This window comes from Meles meles, chromosome 5 (assembly GCF_922984935.1).
Source record: "Meles meles chromosome 5, mMelMel3.1 paternal haplotype, whole genome shotgun sequence".
Lineage (NCBI taxonomy): Eukaryota > Metazoa > Chordata > Mammalia > Carnivora > Mustelidae > Meles > Meles meles.
The window spans coordinates 9593345-9613439 of NC_060070.1; the positions used below are offsets into that span (position 1 = coordinate 9593345).

Sequence of the window (20095 nt, forward strand, 5' to 3'; positions counted from 1 at the left end):
GGGTGACTAATAAGGCCGAGAGCACCACACGCTGGTTAGGATCATCCAACCGAACCTCCCAGCCTGGGCAGAGCCGCCCTGGTGTCTGTGCCCGTGCCGGCGCATAGCCCGCTGCCAGGAGAGGAGAGTGAGGACGCCCAAGAGAACAGACACGCTCGGGGAGGGACACAGGCTACTGGGAGCCATGTCCACCTTAACGCATTCCCCCGGGACACGGGAGACAGAATTCACAGTTTACAAAGCGTCCCTCAGCAGCAAGTGGAGAAAACGACAAAGCGAGCTCTGAACCCACGGGGAGCAGGCTCAAGCCCACAGGCGATGAGACACAAAGTGCAACGAGCCCCAGCTCACCTCGCTGTTGTGGCCCCGCAGGTTGAAGTTTATTCTCTGCGGCGTGTTTCTGTCCCGGCGGCAGTGGCTCGAGGTGAAGGTCACCCCGACGACGCCGCGGCCGTTGCCCGTGGCCAGCCAGCCCTCCTCATAATAGCGCCTCCGGCACACGGGCTTCTCCTTCTCACTCTTGGGAACACGCCCCTTCCAGGACAGGCAGAGGATGTTGGAGTCACTGCAAAGGACAGGCCCATGTTCCACTGCTGCATACATACTTCTTCTCAGTGAACCGTTTTATTTAAGAAGTAATGCTGAATGCGGAAAAACTCAAACTAATTCTTTTCATGGATCAACTGACTGATGTGATTTTGTGGTTGGCTTGCGTTGTTTTCCCCGACCCCTTTTAATGAAGACTGACCTGCATCTAATTACAAGGTCAGTATTTTATAAAGATCCACCCAAATGCATAGTGAAAAAATTCCTCTAGAAAAGATGATGGCAGTCTGCTAGGAAAAGGTAATGCTTAAAAACAACATGTGTCCGTTTTTATTTTCAAGTCCTTAGAGGAAGAGCGTCATTACCACGTGCTGATCAAGAAACGGGGTTTTCTTCTTTTCACTCGACTTGGTTATTCTCATTCAGCCTGAGGTTCCAGTTTAGTATAATATGATTCCAGAGACAAAGGGTTGCAAATACATAGATTTCAAGTAACTTAAGGCTTTAAAGAATCCCTCGAGCTGGAATTTTCTCTTCAAAAGTTCAGATGCAGAGAGAGAACACATGGGATCATCTTCCTTCTGAAGCCACCCTCTGGCACGTTTTCTCAACTAGACAAACTTCTGTTGCTGAAGCTGAAAAAGATTGCATAAAGGGAAAAAAAGGCACACAAACCGTGCAAAACAGACCAGAGTTTGTGCAGATAGCAGTCCAAGTTCAGGAAGGAAAAAAGACTCTCCCCACTGTTCTGAACCAGAAACTTCCCCCCTCAGGGCCTGGCCTGGCTTCCCGGCAGGCAGGTTGTTGTGTCTTGGCGGAGAGCGGGGCTCCATCTGACCGGCCCGCCACAGACCAGTGCACTCCTCGGTGCCATAGAGGTGAAGAGAGAAAACCGCTTCACTCGGAGCCAGAAGGTTCTAAAGCTCTTGAAGTGGTACGAGTGTTTGCTTTGGGTGAATCCTAAATCCTCTGGTCGACAAAACCGAGCGTCACTACAGGATTCTGTCTCTTCTCCCTGTCTCCTTCCTCCCTCCCCTACTGGCTTCTCCCCTTTCTGCTCCTAAAGATCACCTATTTCTCCATCTTGAAGGAAAAGACTCATCTCAGAATTAAGTCCATCAAGTACTCTTCCTCCTATCTGCAGGGCTTCCTGGACTCGACCGGGAAGAGAAAGCTCAGACAAGATCAGGGTCTCCCGCACTTGCTCCCTAGAGAGTCAGCCTGTCCGGCTGATGGATGTTCTCCGGCTCACATTCAGAGATGCGTGCAAACGCCACGGGTGCCGTCCGAGGAAAAGAAGCTTTGCTTGGATGTTCCTTGATACTTACTTTGTAAATACTGGTTTCAATTGCTACTTTAAAATATTATCCTATAGATACGGGAAAGGAAAAGGAAAATAATAAATTAAAACTTCGAGAACACAGTTAACTGAAAAAGGCAAAGGAACCAGTTCATCGTTCAGATTTGTCCCATCATACCTGACCTTGCTTTCCTGAAGTCACACACAGCCAGAATTACGTCTCAGCCCAGAGTTTTGCAGTCTGTCCAAATTACCAAAAACACTGGAAAATAAAGTGCAAAGCCCACTGCATGATGCTGCCCGCGCCGCTTGACACCACACTTCTCCCCCGGCCACCTTCTCACTTAGTTCCTTCTTTAAGCTGAAGAGGTATTTCTGAGGCTTGAACCGTGCAAGTTTTTTTTTCTTCTTTTTGCAAACTTTCCTTACCCGTGAAGACCATGTGGAAAACTGACCATCAGTAGCATATTTTTCTCCCCGGGCTCCTGAGCCCTGTAGTGTCAAGTTGATCCATCTGATTCTTAAATTAATTTTCATCAGTTGTAAAACCCTTCAAGTGTGCACAAGAATGAGCCTGTCTTCTGGTGTAAATGTGTGTGTGTGTACAAAGAAGGTCTTAGATATACACAGACATATGCTCTTCGATGGGCACCAAAGCGTCCGTCTTCCCAGTCATTTCAGGAACCATCTGAGTAATCACAGCTTGAAGGCCCTGGAGCCTCACAAATCTGTAAAACAAAATACGATATGAAGAAAAAGAACTTCCACACCCTGATGAAGAAAGGTTCTAACTGAATTAACTGCTGTAACTGAAACTGGGGGACCCCATCTTTACGCTCATACACACACACACTATATATATACACACACAAACACACACTATACACACACCCCCCCATATATACATACACACACACACACACACACACTCACCAAATAGAGCTACTGATTGCTCAAATTCAAACAGGAAAGAGATGCACCTAGCCCGCTCAGAGCGAATGGACAACAAAGGGAGTCTGAATGCCATGTAGCACTTATTCGATCTGCCAGCAGCTGGGCGGAAAAGGCAGTCTGCTAGGAAAAGGTAATGCTTTTCTGAATAAAATCTTTTATCTGAATAAAATCCTTTTTTTTAAATTTTATCTGAATAAAATCCCCTCCACTCTCCCAGACCGCGCCGTCCTTTCTAAGACTCGTCCTGCATGTGCCAACTCTGTCCCTCTGGGGGCCATCATCCTAATTAAGTGGGCAACCTCGAAAAGGAGACTCAAGAGGCTCAGGCAAGTTACCTGACTGGCTTTTTCATTATAGGTAAAAGCTGTTGCCTGAAGACACAAGAAGCAAGGACCTTTAAGAATGCCTCCGTCCCTGACTGCTGGCACGTCAGAGCAAAGAAGAGCTGTTTTCATAGCTTGTAAGCTGTCTACTAGTGATAAAGTCCTGGAGAATCTATCTCCAACAAATCCACTCTCTCTCTTCCTTCCTACTGCCATCAGTCCAGGCCTGTATCCCACCCACAAAAACACTGGACAATGCCACACTATCCCACACTATCCCACCTTCCAGAGGGCCCTCAGGGTGACCTTTCTAAGTTTCAAGGCTACTTGAAGAACCTACACTGTTCTCCCCTGGCCTAGGAAGTCCCCAAGAGGTCAGTTAAACAGTCTCGCTCCACCAAAAACACCTGCCACTGAAAGTCTATGCATTTCTGACCATTTCCACAGAGCTGTTGATACTACTAGTCTGGGGACCAGGTTTTGAGAACCTCCAGTCTATGGGATCAAACCCCAGCAAGACCCTTCTCTTCTCTGGCCACAGCCTCTGGGTCCAGCCCTGCCTGTGTTACACTGTTGCATCTGGACATTCCCTGCCCTCAAAAGTACTGTGTCGTTCTTCTCTTCATGTCTCCACTCCTTGCCAAGCCCCGACACACTTCCTTTAAAAGCCACCTACAATAGCACTGTCCGGCGAAGCCTCGCAGAGCACCTCGCACTGCCTTCCGTAATAGCATTCATCACTGCATTCGAACACTCTTCTCTAGGCTCCTAGAGGCAGGCAACCTGTCTTACTCTTTCCTGGCGTAGAGTTCAGTGTAAACTAGGTATTCAAGTAAAAGTCTACAGGAGGCAGGCAGGAGCAAGGCAGCAGCCACACGTAGTTTCCCTGAAATACTCTAACTCAGATGAGTCATGGTATATATATTTTGTATGAGCCTATAAATCAAAACCACTAAATTCTCTCAGGAATTCTCTCAAGGAAGCACTTGCACCTGAGGGGGAAAAAGTAAAAACAAATGCTATAAAATTCAAAGTAACACCACGTTTTTCTTTCTAAAATGCAGATACCGCTGCATAATATAGTCTTGGTCCCTATTCTGACCCGGGGCAGCCACAGATGGGAAAAGCAGACACAGCTTCTCAAGACCCAGCTATATACACACAGCTTTTAAACTATTTAATAGGAGAATCCATGATTATTAAAGCATCCACATTATGCTTTATGGCAGGGTAAGCTATCAATTCCCCTGAAATCCTCCCAGGGGATCCATAATGTCAAAATTATTTTCATAATAACACTAAGACATTATTTGCCTTCTTCATTGTACTGACAGTTGTATCAGTGGTGCAAAAGCAACACTGGGTCAGACTCAGCTCGTTAGCACCAGTGAAGGCACCGATATACCAAAAGGTACCGGTACTCATGGGGTTTTGTAAAAATGTCAGCTTCACTTCACAATATTCTTGATGCAGGGGCACCTGGGTGGTTAAGTCAGTTAAGTGACCCAAATCTTGATTTTGGCTCAGGTCACGATCTCAGGGTCCTGCGATCAAGCCCCGAGCAGGGCTCTGTGCTCAACCGGGAGCCTGCTTGAGATTCTCACTCTCACTCCCTCTACCCCTCCCGCTTGCGCTTTCTCTCTCTCTAAAACAAATAAATAAATTTTTTTTTAAAGAGAGAAAATAAAATAAATAAACCTTTTTAAAAAAAGAATATTCTTGACGCAGTAATATTACTAATTTTATTAAGTCTTAACCATTAGCACGTGGCTGGTTAACAGTCTGCGTTTCAAACCACCCAGCACGCAGGAAGCGTCCCTGCTCCCCCCTGAAGCACAAGGGTGGCCCTGGGAGAAGCACCTGTGCTGCCGTGTAAACTGCAAGCTGAGCTGAGGTTTGTTCCATGTTTACTGGAGAGAAGGAATGACAAATGATGGTAATCCAGGCTTGAGTCCTCGGCAGACATTTTCTCGAACATGAACAAAGGGAGCATGTCACTTTAAGGAAAACAACTGACAGGATTTGCTACCCATTACAATAGTTGAGTGCTCAAGTTAGAACCAGAACTTTGGGAAAACCAGTGTCTCTCACCAGGAGCTTGGCAGCTCCCTAAGATTTAAAGATACTCTGCATGCAACTGAAGGTAAACATTAACAAATGTGCATTTTTTGTATTACATGTCATATCTCATAGTGTGTATCTGGAAGATTCACGTAACTTGGAGAACCAGTATTTTCCAAGTGACCACTCCCTAAGGCTACAAGTTACACTTGAGTAAAAGGGCCATCAGGTGCAAGAAAGACAAAAGGATTTTGATCTAACCAAGTACAAAAAACTCACCAATAACATTTAAAATTCCCTATTGCTACTAACCTTTAAGAAACTGTCACTTCTTAAGTTTTAATATAGTATTTAAAAATCCATGATTATCTGAAAAGACTATTAGAATACTTTTTCCTTTTCCAACTACATAGCTGTGTGATCAGATTTTCTTCATGTATTTTAGCACAAACAGCATGCTGCCACAGCCTGCAGAGGCAGACCCAGGCCGGCTATCCTTTACTAAGTCAGATGGTAAAGGTATTTTGTAAAAATATAAAATAATGCCACTCTTCTTGGTAAATGTTTTTAGTGGGGAAAATGTGTTTTTTTCCATAGGAAACATATTTAAAAGGTTTAGTGGCTTATTATTTTTAAATGAATCAATAACTGTTAAAAATTTCTCAGTTTTAATTCCTAGTACAGTAAATATCAACAGCTAACATGCACATCAGCCAAAGCTCTTGTGCGTCTTCTACAGTTTTAGGATCATGAAGGGTCCCTGAGACCAAAAAATTTGAAAACCACTGACATATGCTAACTCTCCAAAATGTAAGCCTTCAACAACTATTATACTAAAGTATGTAGGATAAATTCCTGTAGTAAAAGCAGAGACAAAAGTGTTTCATTTTTTTTTTTTAATATTTTATTTATTTGACAGAGAGAAATCACAAGTAGGCAGAGAGGCAGGCAGAGAGAGAGGAGGAAGCAGGCTCCCTGCGGAGCAGAGAGCCGGATGTGGGGCCCGATCCCAGGACCCTGAGATCATGACCTGAGCCGAAGGCAGAGGCTTTAACCCGCTGAGCCACCCAGGCGCCCCGTGTTTCATTTTTTATATGCGGCTACGGTTTTTAACCCAACTTTTAAAATTATAAAGCACTATATAGGCTAAACAAATAAGGCAGGTATTTTAAGAAAAAATGACATATGGGTGCCTGGGTGGCTCAGTGGGTTAAAGCTTCTGCCTTCAGCTCGGGTCATGGTCCCAGGGTCCTGGGATCGAGCCCCACATCGGGCTCTCTGTTCAGCGGGCAGCCTGCTTCCTCCCTCTCTCTTTGCCTACTTGTGATCTCTGTCTGTCAAATAAATAAATAAAAATCTTTAAATAAAAAATTTTAAAAATTAAAAAATTAAAAAGAAAAAGAAAAAATGACATAGTACTTTATGATGACTCAAATGAATAACGGATACAAAAGTCAGCAACAAAATACCAGTATCCCGGTCACTGAAAGGCTGGCGCCTATTCTAGTGTGACTACGGACAGCAATCAGTGACACTGCACACTTCCCTTCCTTCAGCTCCTGTACTCGGGAGGATGAGAAACTGAAGGTATAACTGATCGGCTTCGGAGAGCAGTTCACTATCAGCGCAACACTCCTAAGTAAAAGGAGTCTGGTATAGAAAGGTTAAAAAGCAACTATTCACCTGAAAGCAGGGACTTCAACAGTATTTTATACCCACGTTCATGGCAGCATTATTCACAACAGGCCAAAGGTGGAGGCCACCCCAGTGTCCACAGCCAGATGGAATGTGTAAGTGAAATGTGGTCCACACATACAGCGGAATCTGACTCAGCCTTCAGAAGAAAGAACTTACAGGCACCTGGGTGCTGCAGTCGGTTAAGCGTCCGACTCTCGGTTTCAGCTCAGGTCATGATCTCAGGGTCCTGGACTGAGCCCCTCACAAGATTCTCTGCTTTTGCCCCTCCCCACCCCCACATGTGCACATGCTCTCTTAAAAAAAACAAAACAAAATGAACAAACAAACAAAACCCAAGAAGAAGAAAAAACTTTCTGTTGGACACGTGCTACAACAGGGATGAACCGTGAAGACATTCTGCTCAACGAACTCACAAGGCAGTCACACAGTGATAAATCTTGTAAGCTCACTTTTATGAAGTACCCGGAAGAGTTAAATTCAGAGACTGAAAGTAGAATGGTAGCTGCCAGGGGCTGGGGGAGAGGCGCCTGGGGAGCTGTTATCTCCTGGGGACAGCATTCCAGTCCGGGATGATGAAAACATCTTTGGAGATGGGCAGTGTCAATGGCTGCAAAATAATGTGAATATTCTTAAGGCCACTGGGTTGTCTACTTTAAAATGATTAAAATGGTAAGTTTTGTTATGTATATTTCGCCTTAATTTTAAAATCGAATAAATTAAGAAAAGCAATTATTCTTAAAAGTCTTTCGATAATGGATTGAAAGTAAATACTCCTAAATCTGACATTACGGCATTTTTTACCCTAAACACTATAATACAGGCCCAGACCTGTTTTTGGTAATTAGAGGTTATTTTCAGACTATTCCTATATGCCACTGAAAAATCAAGCCCTGCTTTTTGGAGATGACAGTCGTACACAGTCCGTGTGTCTGACCGACTTCATGACCTGACAGAGATGAAAGAGTGAACTTTTAAGATGCTTCCCACTCTGACTCTCCACTGCACCCCGTTCTTTTAAGATGCTTCCCACTCTGACTCTCCACTGCACCCCGTTCAAGATGCTTCCTACTCTGACTCTCCACTCCACCCCGTTCTTGATGGCAAATTAGGAGCCCCTGATTCGGAAAAGTACAACGAAGGGACAGGATGGTACACTGTTCAGAAGAGGAAACCTTGCAGAACTAGACACTCCCAGATTAATCAACCAACAAATCTTAACTAAGTAGTAGGCAAAAGGCCCCTGTGCTGCATTCTCTGCCTCCCATGTCTGTAATTAGATACTTTATTTTCTTTTTTTTTTATTTTTTTTTTTAAGATTTTATTTATTTATTTGACAGAGAGAGAGATCACAAGTAGGCAGAGAGGCAGGCAGAGAAAGGAGGAAGCAGGCTCCCTGCGGAGCAGAGAGCCCAATGCGGGGCTCGATCCCAGGACCCTGAGATCATGACCTGAGCCGAAGGCAGCGGCTTAATCCACTGAGCCACCCAGGCGCCCCAAGATACTTTATTTTCTAATTAGAGTTATTTCTCTATATTTTGTTCTGATTCCTACTTTCCACCAACATGGATAAAATTCACTAGTGGGAGAGGTGGGGCGAAAAATACATCCTTGGTTTATTTTTAATCATTTGAATTAATGTTAGAGATCAGAGATAAAATAAATAAGAAAGATTTTTTTCGTTTCCACGATTGATAGAAACACATTCACTGCAAGTTGTAGGAATGCAACGGCTCTGGGGTAGTAGCTAGGACCACCACAGACGTGAGAACCCGGCGACCAGGTAGCCCTCTCTGGAATGTGTGCACCAGACACTGGGCTGGGCTCCCCAGGACTCCCTGTTGGAGGTGTGGCATCGTGCGCAAGAGCCAAAACAATGACACCAACCTGAATGGAGGGAGCGCCTCGGATTCAAATAGCAGAATTGTATATAGCACTGTAATGAACACAATACAGAACACGGATGAATTTCACAAAAATAATGTTGAGCAAAGGGATCCCATGAAAAAATAGCTACAATATGAATCCATAAAGTTCAAAATAGGCCAAACTAATTTTACCAGTTAAGACTGCAGACATAGATAATAAAACTAAAATTTTAAAGGCAAGGAAAAGATAACACAAAGCAGCACAGTGGTGACCTTGGGCTGCAGACTATGAATGGGAAGAGGCACACACGCGGTGTTGCTGGGGTGCTGGCAATATCCCCCCATGTTCTCATCGGGGCGGTGGTAACAGGGTGCTAACTCTCTGACTATACTTTACTACCTGTATGTCAAACATATTCAACATGTATGATATCTCACAATAAACAGGTTTAATAAGCTATGAAACTAGGCCCCAATCCTTTGGGATTTTTAGAAAATTAAATCAACTAGTAAGAATTTTAAAAATTATTATATCCAACCTTAACAAGTACTCTCCCAATCTAGAAAATCCCAATAAAGTTCCAAAGTTCTCAAACTAAGGAGGCATCCACAAAGAAAATGTATGTAAAGAGTAACAAATGGGGATAAAATTTTAGAATAAAGCTCTATTTCTTTCTAAAGAATAAAAATTTAATAGAATGGTTAAGCAGAAGACTGAGATGAGAAGCAAACAGTCAATTTCAGGAAAAAAATATACGGATATTAGATGAATACAAAGCAGAGAAAGAAAAAAAAAACACCATAGAAACTTTTGAATAAAAATGTTCCAAACACCCTAAAGTTGTCTGGAGGTGAAGTGAAGCAAAGGAAAGGAAAATGAGTATTATCCTACATGGTGATGGAAATAAACCCACCCCAATTTCCCCTTTTTGCTGTCCCTCATCTACTGTGTGGGACTCAGCTCTATGGCCAGGCAGCTCTCTCCATGCCCAGGCAGCTCTCCCCATGGCCAGGCCTCCCCTGACTGCCCCCTTCCACAGCTGGCAGCAGACCCTGAACTCTACATTTCTTCTTAACTAAAGTAACTACAATGACCTGCCTCTAATTACAGTCACTCTGTTCCCTGGGGAATTTTCCACAACCCACAAATACCCACCTAGCCCAAAGCAGTTCTAACTGGTTCCTAATTACTTTCAATAGCTGCCTAGAGGCTAGCTCAAATTTGCCTTCCAAGACTGCCTTTTAAGGCAGGGGTACTCCGAGTAGGGACTCGTCCTGCAGCTACATACAGATCCATACACGTGAAAACACCACAACACCCCTGCAAGGATAGCGGAGTTCAGTCATGATCTAATGCATTTACTGTATTCTCATTCTCCAGTCCTGAATTCTTAAAACATGCTAGTGAGATAATGAAGCTGTGTGTGCGTGGTTATGCCCAGGCTTATGCAAAAGATGCGTGCTTACTACAAGCGTGTTCATATCCAATCATTTTCCCATTGACTTGCCCCGTCAATTTCGGAGATGCATTTCTCAGAGGGCTTCGGTCTCGCTCTGAACAGCACCATCTCCTGCACATGTAGTAGTGCATACACCAAAGCGCTGTGCAGACTCACATGGCAAGGCTCTTTTCTGCCTGTGGTAGAGCTATCTTTCTGTGTCAGTCATCAGATCTACTAAAAAACAAACTCCTACACTCCAACTTTTATCCAGTAACCACCAGACTGCATTCAAGTAAATGTTCAATAAGGTACTTCGTATGCTACAGAGCCTTGATCGTCTAAGAAAAAGGGAAGTAAATGCTAACTGATGAAGTTCTCTGTACAGACCCCGGGTCAGCACCAGCCGCTCAGAATCTGCGTCTCCTGAAAGCCTATGGCAGACAGGCACCCAAGTACATGTGAGTAAGGGAGGAAGCTGGGGGCCCGCTGCTGTGTTCAGAGTACAGCAAAGAGGTACATTTCCAGTGAAAGCTACTCCCTATTTACTTTCTATGCCTGATTTTACCAGCCTGTACTAAGAACATGAACATCTATCTATCTATAGATAGAGGAGAATATAAAGGCTGTAAGACAAACCTCTTGACTAGCAGTTCGGGTGAGAGTCGGGGGTGAGACACTTCTAAGAATGAACGTGTACCTGAAACCTGGCTGTCGAAATACAGAGGTACTGTACATAGGGCTCACTACTATCAAAGATCATGTCCCTTCTTAACAAAGGAGAGCATTTTATTATTTCTCAAAGTGATGAAGACTGAAAGATATGATAATTCCCAATGTCATACAAGGTGTAAAGAAATGGGAAACCAATGTGGCAATATGATTCAAAAGATTTAAAATGTTGCAAACCTTTCCATTCAGCAATTCTACTTCTGGAAATTTATCATAAGGAAATAATGTTGAATTGTGCGAAGATTTAGCTGTAAGGATTTTCACTACAGCATTTTTCATATATTGATTCAGTAAGTGTTGGTACAGGCATAAAACGGAATCCTATGCAACCCCTAGTAATTATACTGTAGAAGACTATGGAGTAACATGGAAACACGTTCTCAACAACTTAAGTAAAAAGTAAAATTACAGGTTATACTTCCAAGATGCTCTGAAGGGCTTGCCCACTACTATATCACTAGATCTTGGGTAAATTATAACAGATATAATTTTTCACTGGACTTGTAGGAAAGTATGAGAAATCTCCAGGGAAGCCACATACACACAAACATAAGAGAAAGCCAGGGTTATCTGGCAAATGCACATGTAAGACACATATATGTCCAGAATTATCTGGAAAAACGCAGGTATAAACCCTGGAATCAGAATTCGAATGACCCATCATCCCGGTTGGCCCAGAACTGTCCCAGTTTTACCCTGGAAGTCCCATATCCCAGGAAATCCCTCTGTCCTGGGCAAACCAGACAGTTGGTCACCCTATCAGATATCCAAACTTGGGTCCAACCTCAAGGTGGAGAAACTGAATCATACATATCCTGCAGGGGCCACAGAGGAAGCGAAAGCTATCTCAGATTCCTAGCACTCCATGGTTCTGGACTGGAGCAAATGCAAATCTTGTCCACGTGGAAATATTCCCAATTTAGGACCTAATGATCCCCATAGATGAGGTTCAACCAAAAATCAGTTACCAATCAAAAATTACCAAACATACAAAGAAAAGAAGGCATCACAAGCTGTCAGTAGAAACAACAAATTTAGATACACTAGGTGGACTTCAGAAAGTGAAATGAACATAAACAGAATTTAAAATAATTTAAGTTTAGAATTTAGGTTTGGATTTCTGGGTTCTAGTCTGCCATAAAAGAAGCTCAGAAATCATCACTCTGTCCTAATAAGAAGTAAAAAGCTAGACAAACAGAAAAATCAACTCTTTTCAGATCTGTAAGAAAAGTGAGTCACCCACTGCACCTAAAACTGGGAAGTCCAAAAGGCTCTTGCAAAGAACTATACTGATCAGAGCAGAAACCAGTGTGCTAAAACCTCTGTGCACACCAGCCCCTAGGCAAACCCAGACTGTAATGGATGGACTGCTGGAGGTTCGGTGTGGCCGAGTTTGAGAGAGAAAAACGTCAGGGGACCCAGCCATCGGGCCCCTAGACTCTTGTGAGTTTTACTTTCAGGAGCTCACTAGATCCTCGCAGTAATTATCAGACGAAAATCCCCCTGTGCTTCCAGCTGGGGAAGGGGAAGAGGAATCATTTTGAAAGACACCAGAGCATTCTGTTCTTTCAAAAAAGTCTATCTTCAGGAAAAACAATTTAACCAAGGTATAACCAATCAGGATTTTATCAGAACCTAACCGTCCTGAGAGGAGAGAAATACCCAACTGCAGCCCATTCTGGCCATCCCATCCCACCTAAGCAGGATGGGGGAAACAGAAAAACATGTGAAGCCTATCCAAGGCAAAGGCCCACAAAAAGGTGGAGACCCAGAGTTCTGGGGATACACAGCATGGTAAGTTAACGGCTTTGTGTTAGATATTTGACAGCTGTTGAAAGTAAATCTTAAATGTCCTCACCATGAAAAAGAAATGGTAGTTACGTGAGGCGGCGCAGGCATTAACTACTGCACTGCGGTGGCCATTTTGTAAGACAGGAGTGTATCAGATCATTGTGATAAACACCTTAAACCGCCACGATGTTATATGTCAATTATACCTCAGTAACACAGGGAGGGGAAAAACTCAAAGGGGAGGAAGAAACACAGAGAAATCTTGGGGAGTGAGGGACCAGTTCCATATTTTGATGCGGTGGTGGTTACACAACTATTTATTTGTCAAAATGCACAGAACTATGGCGGCGCCTGGCCGGCTTCAGGCAGTAGAGCATGTGACTCTTGGTCTCGGGGTCAGGAGTTCAAGCCCCATGTTGGGCATGGAGCCCACCATAAAAAAGTGCATAGCACTACACATGAAAAGGGGTACTTTACATATTTTTTTAAAGATTTATTTATTTGAGAGAGAGGGGGAGCAGCAGAGGGAGCGAGAGCATCCTTAAGCAGACTCCCTGCTGAGTGCGAGCCCGATGCACGGCTGAGTCCCAGAACCCTGAGACAGACTGAACCAAAAATCAAGAGTCTGACGCTCAAACAACTGAGCCACCGAGGCACCCCAGATACTTTATATATTTTTAAAAATAGTACCCAGCACAAAGTAAATGCTACACAGTACAAGCGATTTTTAGTGTTGCTGTTGTTACACATCAGGCATTAAGTTGGGTGCTGAAAAGACAATTTTAAGTAAATACAGATATGGTCCTACCTTGAAGGAGCCTACAGTCCAGTGATGAAGATTAGGCACTAATCGTGTAATTACGGCTATGACAAATGCCACAAGGAAGAGAATTATGGTGTTCTGAAGGCTTCGATCTGAAGAAGAGTAGACGTTAATACTGGAAGAAGAGGCGGAGGAGGCAAGAGGAGATACTCCGTGCAAATGGGACAGACGTACAGAGACCACGGCAGAAGAGAAAACGGCATTTTGAAGAAACTCTGAAAACGTCAGTAGGACATCTATTCACACATACTTACGACGAGGCATCACTTCACGCTAATTGGGATGGCTGGTACACAGAAAAAAGTGCTGGCAAGGATCTGAAGAAACTGTGCTGCTGGCAGGACCGCAAAATGGTAGAACCGCTACGGAAGACAGTACGGAAGCTCCTCAGCAAGGTCCCGTAAGATCCAGCAACTCCACTTCGAGATATACGAGGTACACGCGTATCTAGCTGTATATATAGATCCAGATACACTCCCAAGGGCGTGTACCTCTGCACCCCCCATGTCCACAAAAACATTACGCACAATAGCCACGAGGCAGATGCAATCCCAGGGGTCCATCAGATGAATGGATAAAGAAAATGTGGTAAACACATATAAAGGCATATTACTTGGCCTTAAAAAGGAAGGAAATTCTGACACAGGCTACAATACGGATGAACCCTGAGGACATTATGCTAAGTAAAATAAGCTACTCACAAAAAGACAAGTAAATTATTCCATTTATATAAGGTACCTAGAGTAGCCAAATTCACAGAAACAGAAAGTAGGATGCTGATTGCCAGGAGCTGGAGGAGGGAGGAAAGGGAGGCTGTTGTCTAATGGGTACAGAGTTTCAGTTTTACAAGATGAAACAAGTCTGGAAACTGCTTGCTCAACAACGTGAATATACTGAACACTACTGAACTACACACTCTAGACAGGGTTGACACGGTATATTTTATGTTATGCAGTTTTTACAATTAAAAAAAAAAGAACCTGTTCACACACACCCACGCGCAGACTGAGATGTAGTCATATGACTGTAGAATGCTTCGCCTCCCCCCACACCTCACCACCTATTTACAACAGTTCCTTTTAACCAATACATTATATCCCCTTTTCAAGGAAAAGTTACAAGACATATCCAGCGACAGAAAACAAATTTGAAGAGGCAGAGCAAGCATCATAACCAGACTCAGAAATGGCAGAGATGCCAGAATGATCAGACCAAAAAGTAAAAACAACAATGATTCACATGCTAAGGGCTCTAAAGGAAAAAGGAGATAGCATATAAGAACAGATAAGCAATATAAGCAGAGACATGGAAATTCTTTAAAAAAAAAAAAAAAAGAAAAGAAATACAAAACAAAAAAAGAAATGCTACAATCAAAAAAAAAAAACCATGGAGAAAACAAACAAACACTGTAACAGAAATGAAGAATGCCTTTGATGGGCTTATCAGAAGACTGGACACAGCAGAGGAAAGAATGTCTTTACTTGAGGATTTCTCAATAGAAAGCATCAAAACTCAAAAGCAAACAGAAAAAAGACTGGGGGAAAAAAAAACCACCATAGCCAAGAATAGTGGAAAAGCTACAAAAGGTGTGACATACACATAACAGGAATATACTAGAAAGAGAAGAGAAGACTGAGAGCAGGGAAGAGAGAAGCGTCTGAAACAGTGATGCCAGGTTTATACACCAAATTAATGTCAGACGCCAAAGCACAGATTCGGGAAGCTCAGAGAACACCACACAGGGAAAATGCCCCCAAAGCCATACCTAGGAATCACTTTCAACTACATAAAATCAAATATAAAGGAAAAAAAATCCTGAAGGAAACCAGAGGGGGAAAAAACACTTCACCTATAGAGAAAGAAAGACAAAAACTATACCCAACTTCTCCTCAGAAACCACACAAGCAAAAAGAAAGTGAAATATTTAAAATCTTGAGAAAGACCCACCAGCCTAGAATTCTGTGCTCTGTGAACTTACCCGCCAAAAATGAAAGACAAAGACTTTCTCAGGCAAACAAAATTGAGGAAATCTGTCAACAGTAAATATACCTATAAGAAATATTAAAAGAAGTTCTTTGGAGAGAAAGAAAATGATATAGGTTAGCAACTCAGACCCACACAAAGAAAGAGAATCAAAGAAGCAACAAGTAAAGGTAAAATAAAAACTTTAAGTTTTCTTATTCTTGGATTGCGTGGATGGCTCAGTTGGTTAAGCATCTGCCTTCAGCTCAGGTCATGATCCCAGGGTCCTGGGATCGAGCCCAATATCAGCAGGGAGCCTGCTTCTCCCTCTCCCACTGCTTGTGCTCTCTGTCTCAGATAAATAAATAAAATCTTTAAAAATTTTTTTTCTTATTCTTAATTGACCTAACAGGTAAGTTTGTTCACAATAATAATACCAAAAATGTATTCAATTACGTTTGTGTAAAAATATAAAGATGCTTATTTATTAATGAAACAAATGACAGCAGTGATACAAGGGACAGGAGGGAGGAATTAGGGCTATTCTGTTATTATAGGATACCAAAACTACCCATGAAGCAGTATAGCGTTATCTGAAAGTGGACTTAGAGTAGTTATAAATATATACAGCAAACTCTAAGGCAACTATTGAAAAAAAGTAAAAATAAGTATAACTGATATGCTAAAAGGAAAGAAAAAAAGGGAAACATAAAATGCTCAATTAAAACCACGGAAGACAGAAAAAGAGTGGAAGATGAAAAAAATAGAATCAAAGGACAATGGCAACAAATAGGGAACAGTAAGAAACAGGCAGATATTAATCCAACGGTATCAATAATCATTCTCTCTCTCTCTCAATAAATAAATAAATAAATAAATAAATAAATAAATAAAATGTAAAAAAAAATTTGAGTGCCTCTAGCCAGGCTAATTAAAAAAGCGAGAGGACACAAATTACTAATATTAGAAGTAAAAGAGGGGACATCACTACAGATCCCATGGACATTAAAAGGATAATCAAGGAATACTATCAAGAACTTCATGTCCACAAATTTGAAAATCCAAACGAATACACCAATTCCTTGAAAGACATAATCTGTGAAAACTTAAACAAGAAGAAACAGACAATCTGACTAGTCCTATATCTATTAAAGAAATGGAATCAGGGGGCACCTGGGTGGCTCAGTGGGTTAAAGCCTCTGCCTTTGGCTCAGGTCATGATTCCAGGGTCCTGGGATTAAGCCCGGAATCGGGCTCTCTGCTCAGCGGGGAGCCTGCTTCCCCCTCTCTCTGCCTGCCTCTCTGCCTACTTGTGATCTCTGTCAAATAAAAACATTATAAAACATATAACTGTTGGTAATAATTTCTGATGATTGTTTCTATTTCCTTGGTGTTAGTTGTGATCTCTCCCTTTTCATTCATAATTTTATTAATTGGGGCTTTCTCTCTTTTCTTTTGGATTAGTGTGGCCAATGGTTTATCGATCTTATTGATTCTTTCAAAAAACCAGCTTCTAGTTTCATTGATACGTTCTACTGTATCTCTCGTTTCTACCTCATTGATCTCTGCTCTAATCTTGATTATTTCCCTTCTTGCATGTGGAGTTGGTTTGATTTGTTGTTGATTCTCCAGTTCTTTAAGGTGTAGAGACAGCTGGTGTATTCTGGATTTTTCAATGTTTTTGAGGGAGGCTTGGATGGCTATGTATTTCCCCCTTAGAACCGCCTTTGCTGTATCCCATAGGTTTTGGACCGAGGTGTCTTCATTCTCATTGGTTTCCATGAATCGTTTAAGTTCGTCTTTGATCTCCTGGTTGATCCAAGCATTCTTAAGCAAGGTGGTCTTTAGCTTCCAGGTGTTTGAGTTCCTTCTGAACTTTTCCTTGTGATTGAGCTCCAGTTTCAAAGCATTGTGATCGGAGAATATGCAGGGAATAATGTCAGTCTTTTGGTATCGGTTGAGTCCTGCTTTGTGACCCAGTATGTGGTCTATTCTGGAGAAGGTTCCATGTGCACTTGAGAAGAATGAATATTCTGTTGTTTTAGGGTGGAATGTTCTGTATACGTCGATGAGGTCCATCTGGTCCAATGTTTCATTCAATGCTCTTATTTCTTTATTAATTTTCTGCTTCAATGATCTGTCTATTTCTGAGAGAGGCGTATTAAGATCTCCTACTATTATTGTATTCGTATCAATATGACTCTTTATCTTGATTAATAGTTTTCTTATGTAATTGGGTGCTCCCATATTGGGGGCATAGATATTCACAATTGTTAGATCGTCTTGGCGGATAGTCCCTTTAAGAATTATGTAGTGTCCTTCTGTATCTCTGACTACAGTCTTTAGTTTAAAATCTAATTTATCTGATATGAGAATCATTACTCCGGCCTTCTTTTGAGGCCCATTGGCATGAAAGATGCTTCTCCATCCCTTCACTTCCAGTCTGGGTGTATCCTTAGGTTCAAAATGGGTCTCTTGTAGACAACATATGGATGGGTCCTGTCGTTTTATCCAATCTGCAACCCTGTGTCGTTTTATGGGCGCATTTAGGCCATTCACATTGAGAGTGATTATTGAGAGATAGGTTTTTATTGACATCGTGTTGCCTTTGAAGTCTTTCTGTCTATAGATTGTTTCTATATTTCTGTTCAATGATATTCTTAGGATTTTTTCTCTCTTATAGGACCCCCCTTAATATTTCCTGCAGTGTCGGCTTGGTGGTTGCATAGTCTTTTAAGACTTGCCGGTCTTGGAAACTCTTTATCTCTCCATCCATTTTAAATGTCAGTCTTGCTGGATAGAGTATTCTTGGTTGCATGTTCTTCTCATTTAGTACTCTGAATATATTTTGCCAGCCCTTCCTGGCTTTCCAGGTCTCTGTGGAAAGGTCTGACGTTATTCTAATGGGCTTTCCTCTGTATGTAAGAAGCTTCTTTGTCCTAGCTGCTTTTTTTCTCTTGAAACAAAATTCCCCATTCTAACGATAAGGTGCCGTGACGTCTTTCGAGAATCTAAAATCTTGGGAGGAAATCTTTCTGCCTCTAGTACATGAACGTTGTTTCCATTCGTGAGATTGGGAAAATTTTCATAGACAACTTCTTCCACTATATCTTCTAGACTTCTTTCTTTTTCTTCCCCTTCAGGGATTCCAATAATTCTGACGTTGGAACGTTTCATGGCATCATTTATTTCCCTGATTGTTTTCGTGGCTTCTGAGCTGTTTGTTCCAGGCTTCCTCCTGATCCTTTCTCTCTATCTGTTTGTCCTCCAGATCACTAATTCTATCTTCTGTTTCAGTTACCCTAGCTTTTAGAGAATTTAGATTGGATTGGAACTCATTGAGAGCATTTTGTAACAAATAACATGGAGGACATGGGGAGATGGAGAGGAGAGGGAGTTGAGGGAAACTGGAAGGGGAGATGAACCATGAGAGACTATGGACTCTGAAAAACAACCAGAGGGTTATGAAGGGGCGGCAGGGGGGTGGGGGGGGGGGGTGGGAGGTTGAGGAACCAGGTGGTGGGTAATAGGGAGGGCACGTACTGCATGGAGCACTGGGTGTGATGCCAAAACAATGAACACTGTTATGCTGTAAATAAACAAATAAAAATAAATATAAAAAAAAAAAAAACATTATAAAACAGAAAGCACCAGGCCGAGGTGCGTTCACTGTTGAATTCTACCAAATATTTAAATAAGAAATTATACCAGTTCTCTATAATCTCTTTCATCAGAAGGCAGAAGCGAAGAGAATACTTCCTAACTCATTCTATGAAGCCAGAAATAACCTAATACCAAAACCGATACAAATAAAAGAAAACTACAAAAAAAGAAAACTACAGACCAATATCTCTCAGGGACACTGATACAATAATCTTCAACAATGTATTAGCAAACTGAATCAAAACATGTATAAAGAGAAGTAAACACCACAAATATAGGGGATTTATTCCAAGTACACAAAGCTGGTTCAGCATTCAAAAACCAACTAATGTAATCAATCACATCAACAGGCTAAAGAAAAACCACATGGTCATATCAATCAATAAGCACACACACCAAAAAAACTAGGAACAGAGGGGAACTTCCTCACATTGATAAAGAATATCTACAAAAAAAAAAAATTCAGCTACTTAATGGTGAGAAACTCAAAGCTTTCCCAATAAGGTAGAGAACAAAACAAGGCTATACCCTCTCACTGCTGCTTTTCAACATTGTACAGGAAGTCCTTGCTAATTTAATAAGACAAGGAAATAAACAGTGTACAGATTGGGAAGGAAGAAATAAAATAGTTGAAATGTTTAAAGGAATGAAAAAGGAAGCAATGAGACATGATCTAAAATAACCAGAGAGAATCAAATAAAACATTCAGAAAAAGAAGACCTAATCATTAAAACTGCATACAATAATATGAGCACAACATCAGCCAAAACAAGGAGTTAATGAACTGGGTCTAATAGCTCAAGAACTCTGTGAAATCTTTTGTAGCACAGAGAGACCTGGAGATATAAAGGAGAAATTAAGAGAAATGGAGGATAGATTGAGGAGGACCCGTTTAATTGGAATTCCAAAAAAAATAAGAGAAAATGGAAAAGATCTGA

At 42.0% G+C, this 20095-nt stretch overlaps 1 protein-coding gene across 5 annotated transcripts in view; it reads right to left on the bottom strand.

Moving 5' to 3' along the window:
• Positions 1-20095, bottom strand: part of TULP4 (TUB like protein 4) — a 233455-nt gene that overhangs the window by 168104 nt on the left and 45256 nt on the right. For 3 of the 5 annotated variants that reach the window (XM_046004541.1, XM_046004536.1, XM_046004538.1), the window contains exon 2: positions 352-2574. In XM_046004541.1, the coding sequence (XP_045860497.1) occupies positions 352-603 (252 nt within the window). In that variant the 5' untranslated portion in view covers positions 604-2574. The remainder of the gene's footprint in view (positions 1-351; positions 2575-20095) is intronic. The other 2 variants (XM_046004540.1, XM_046004537.1) reach the window with 2 other exon arrangements.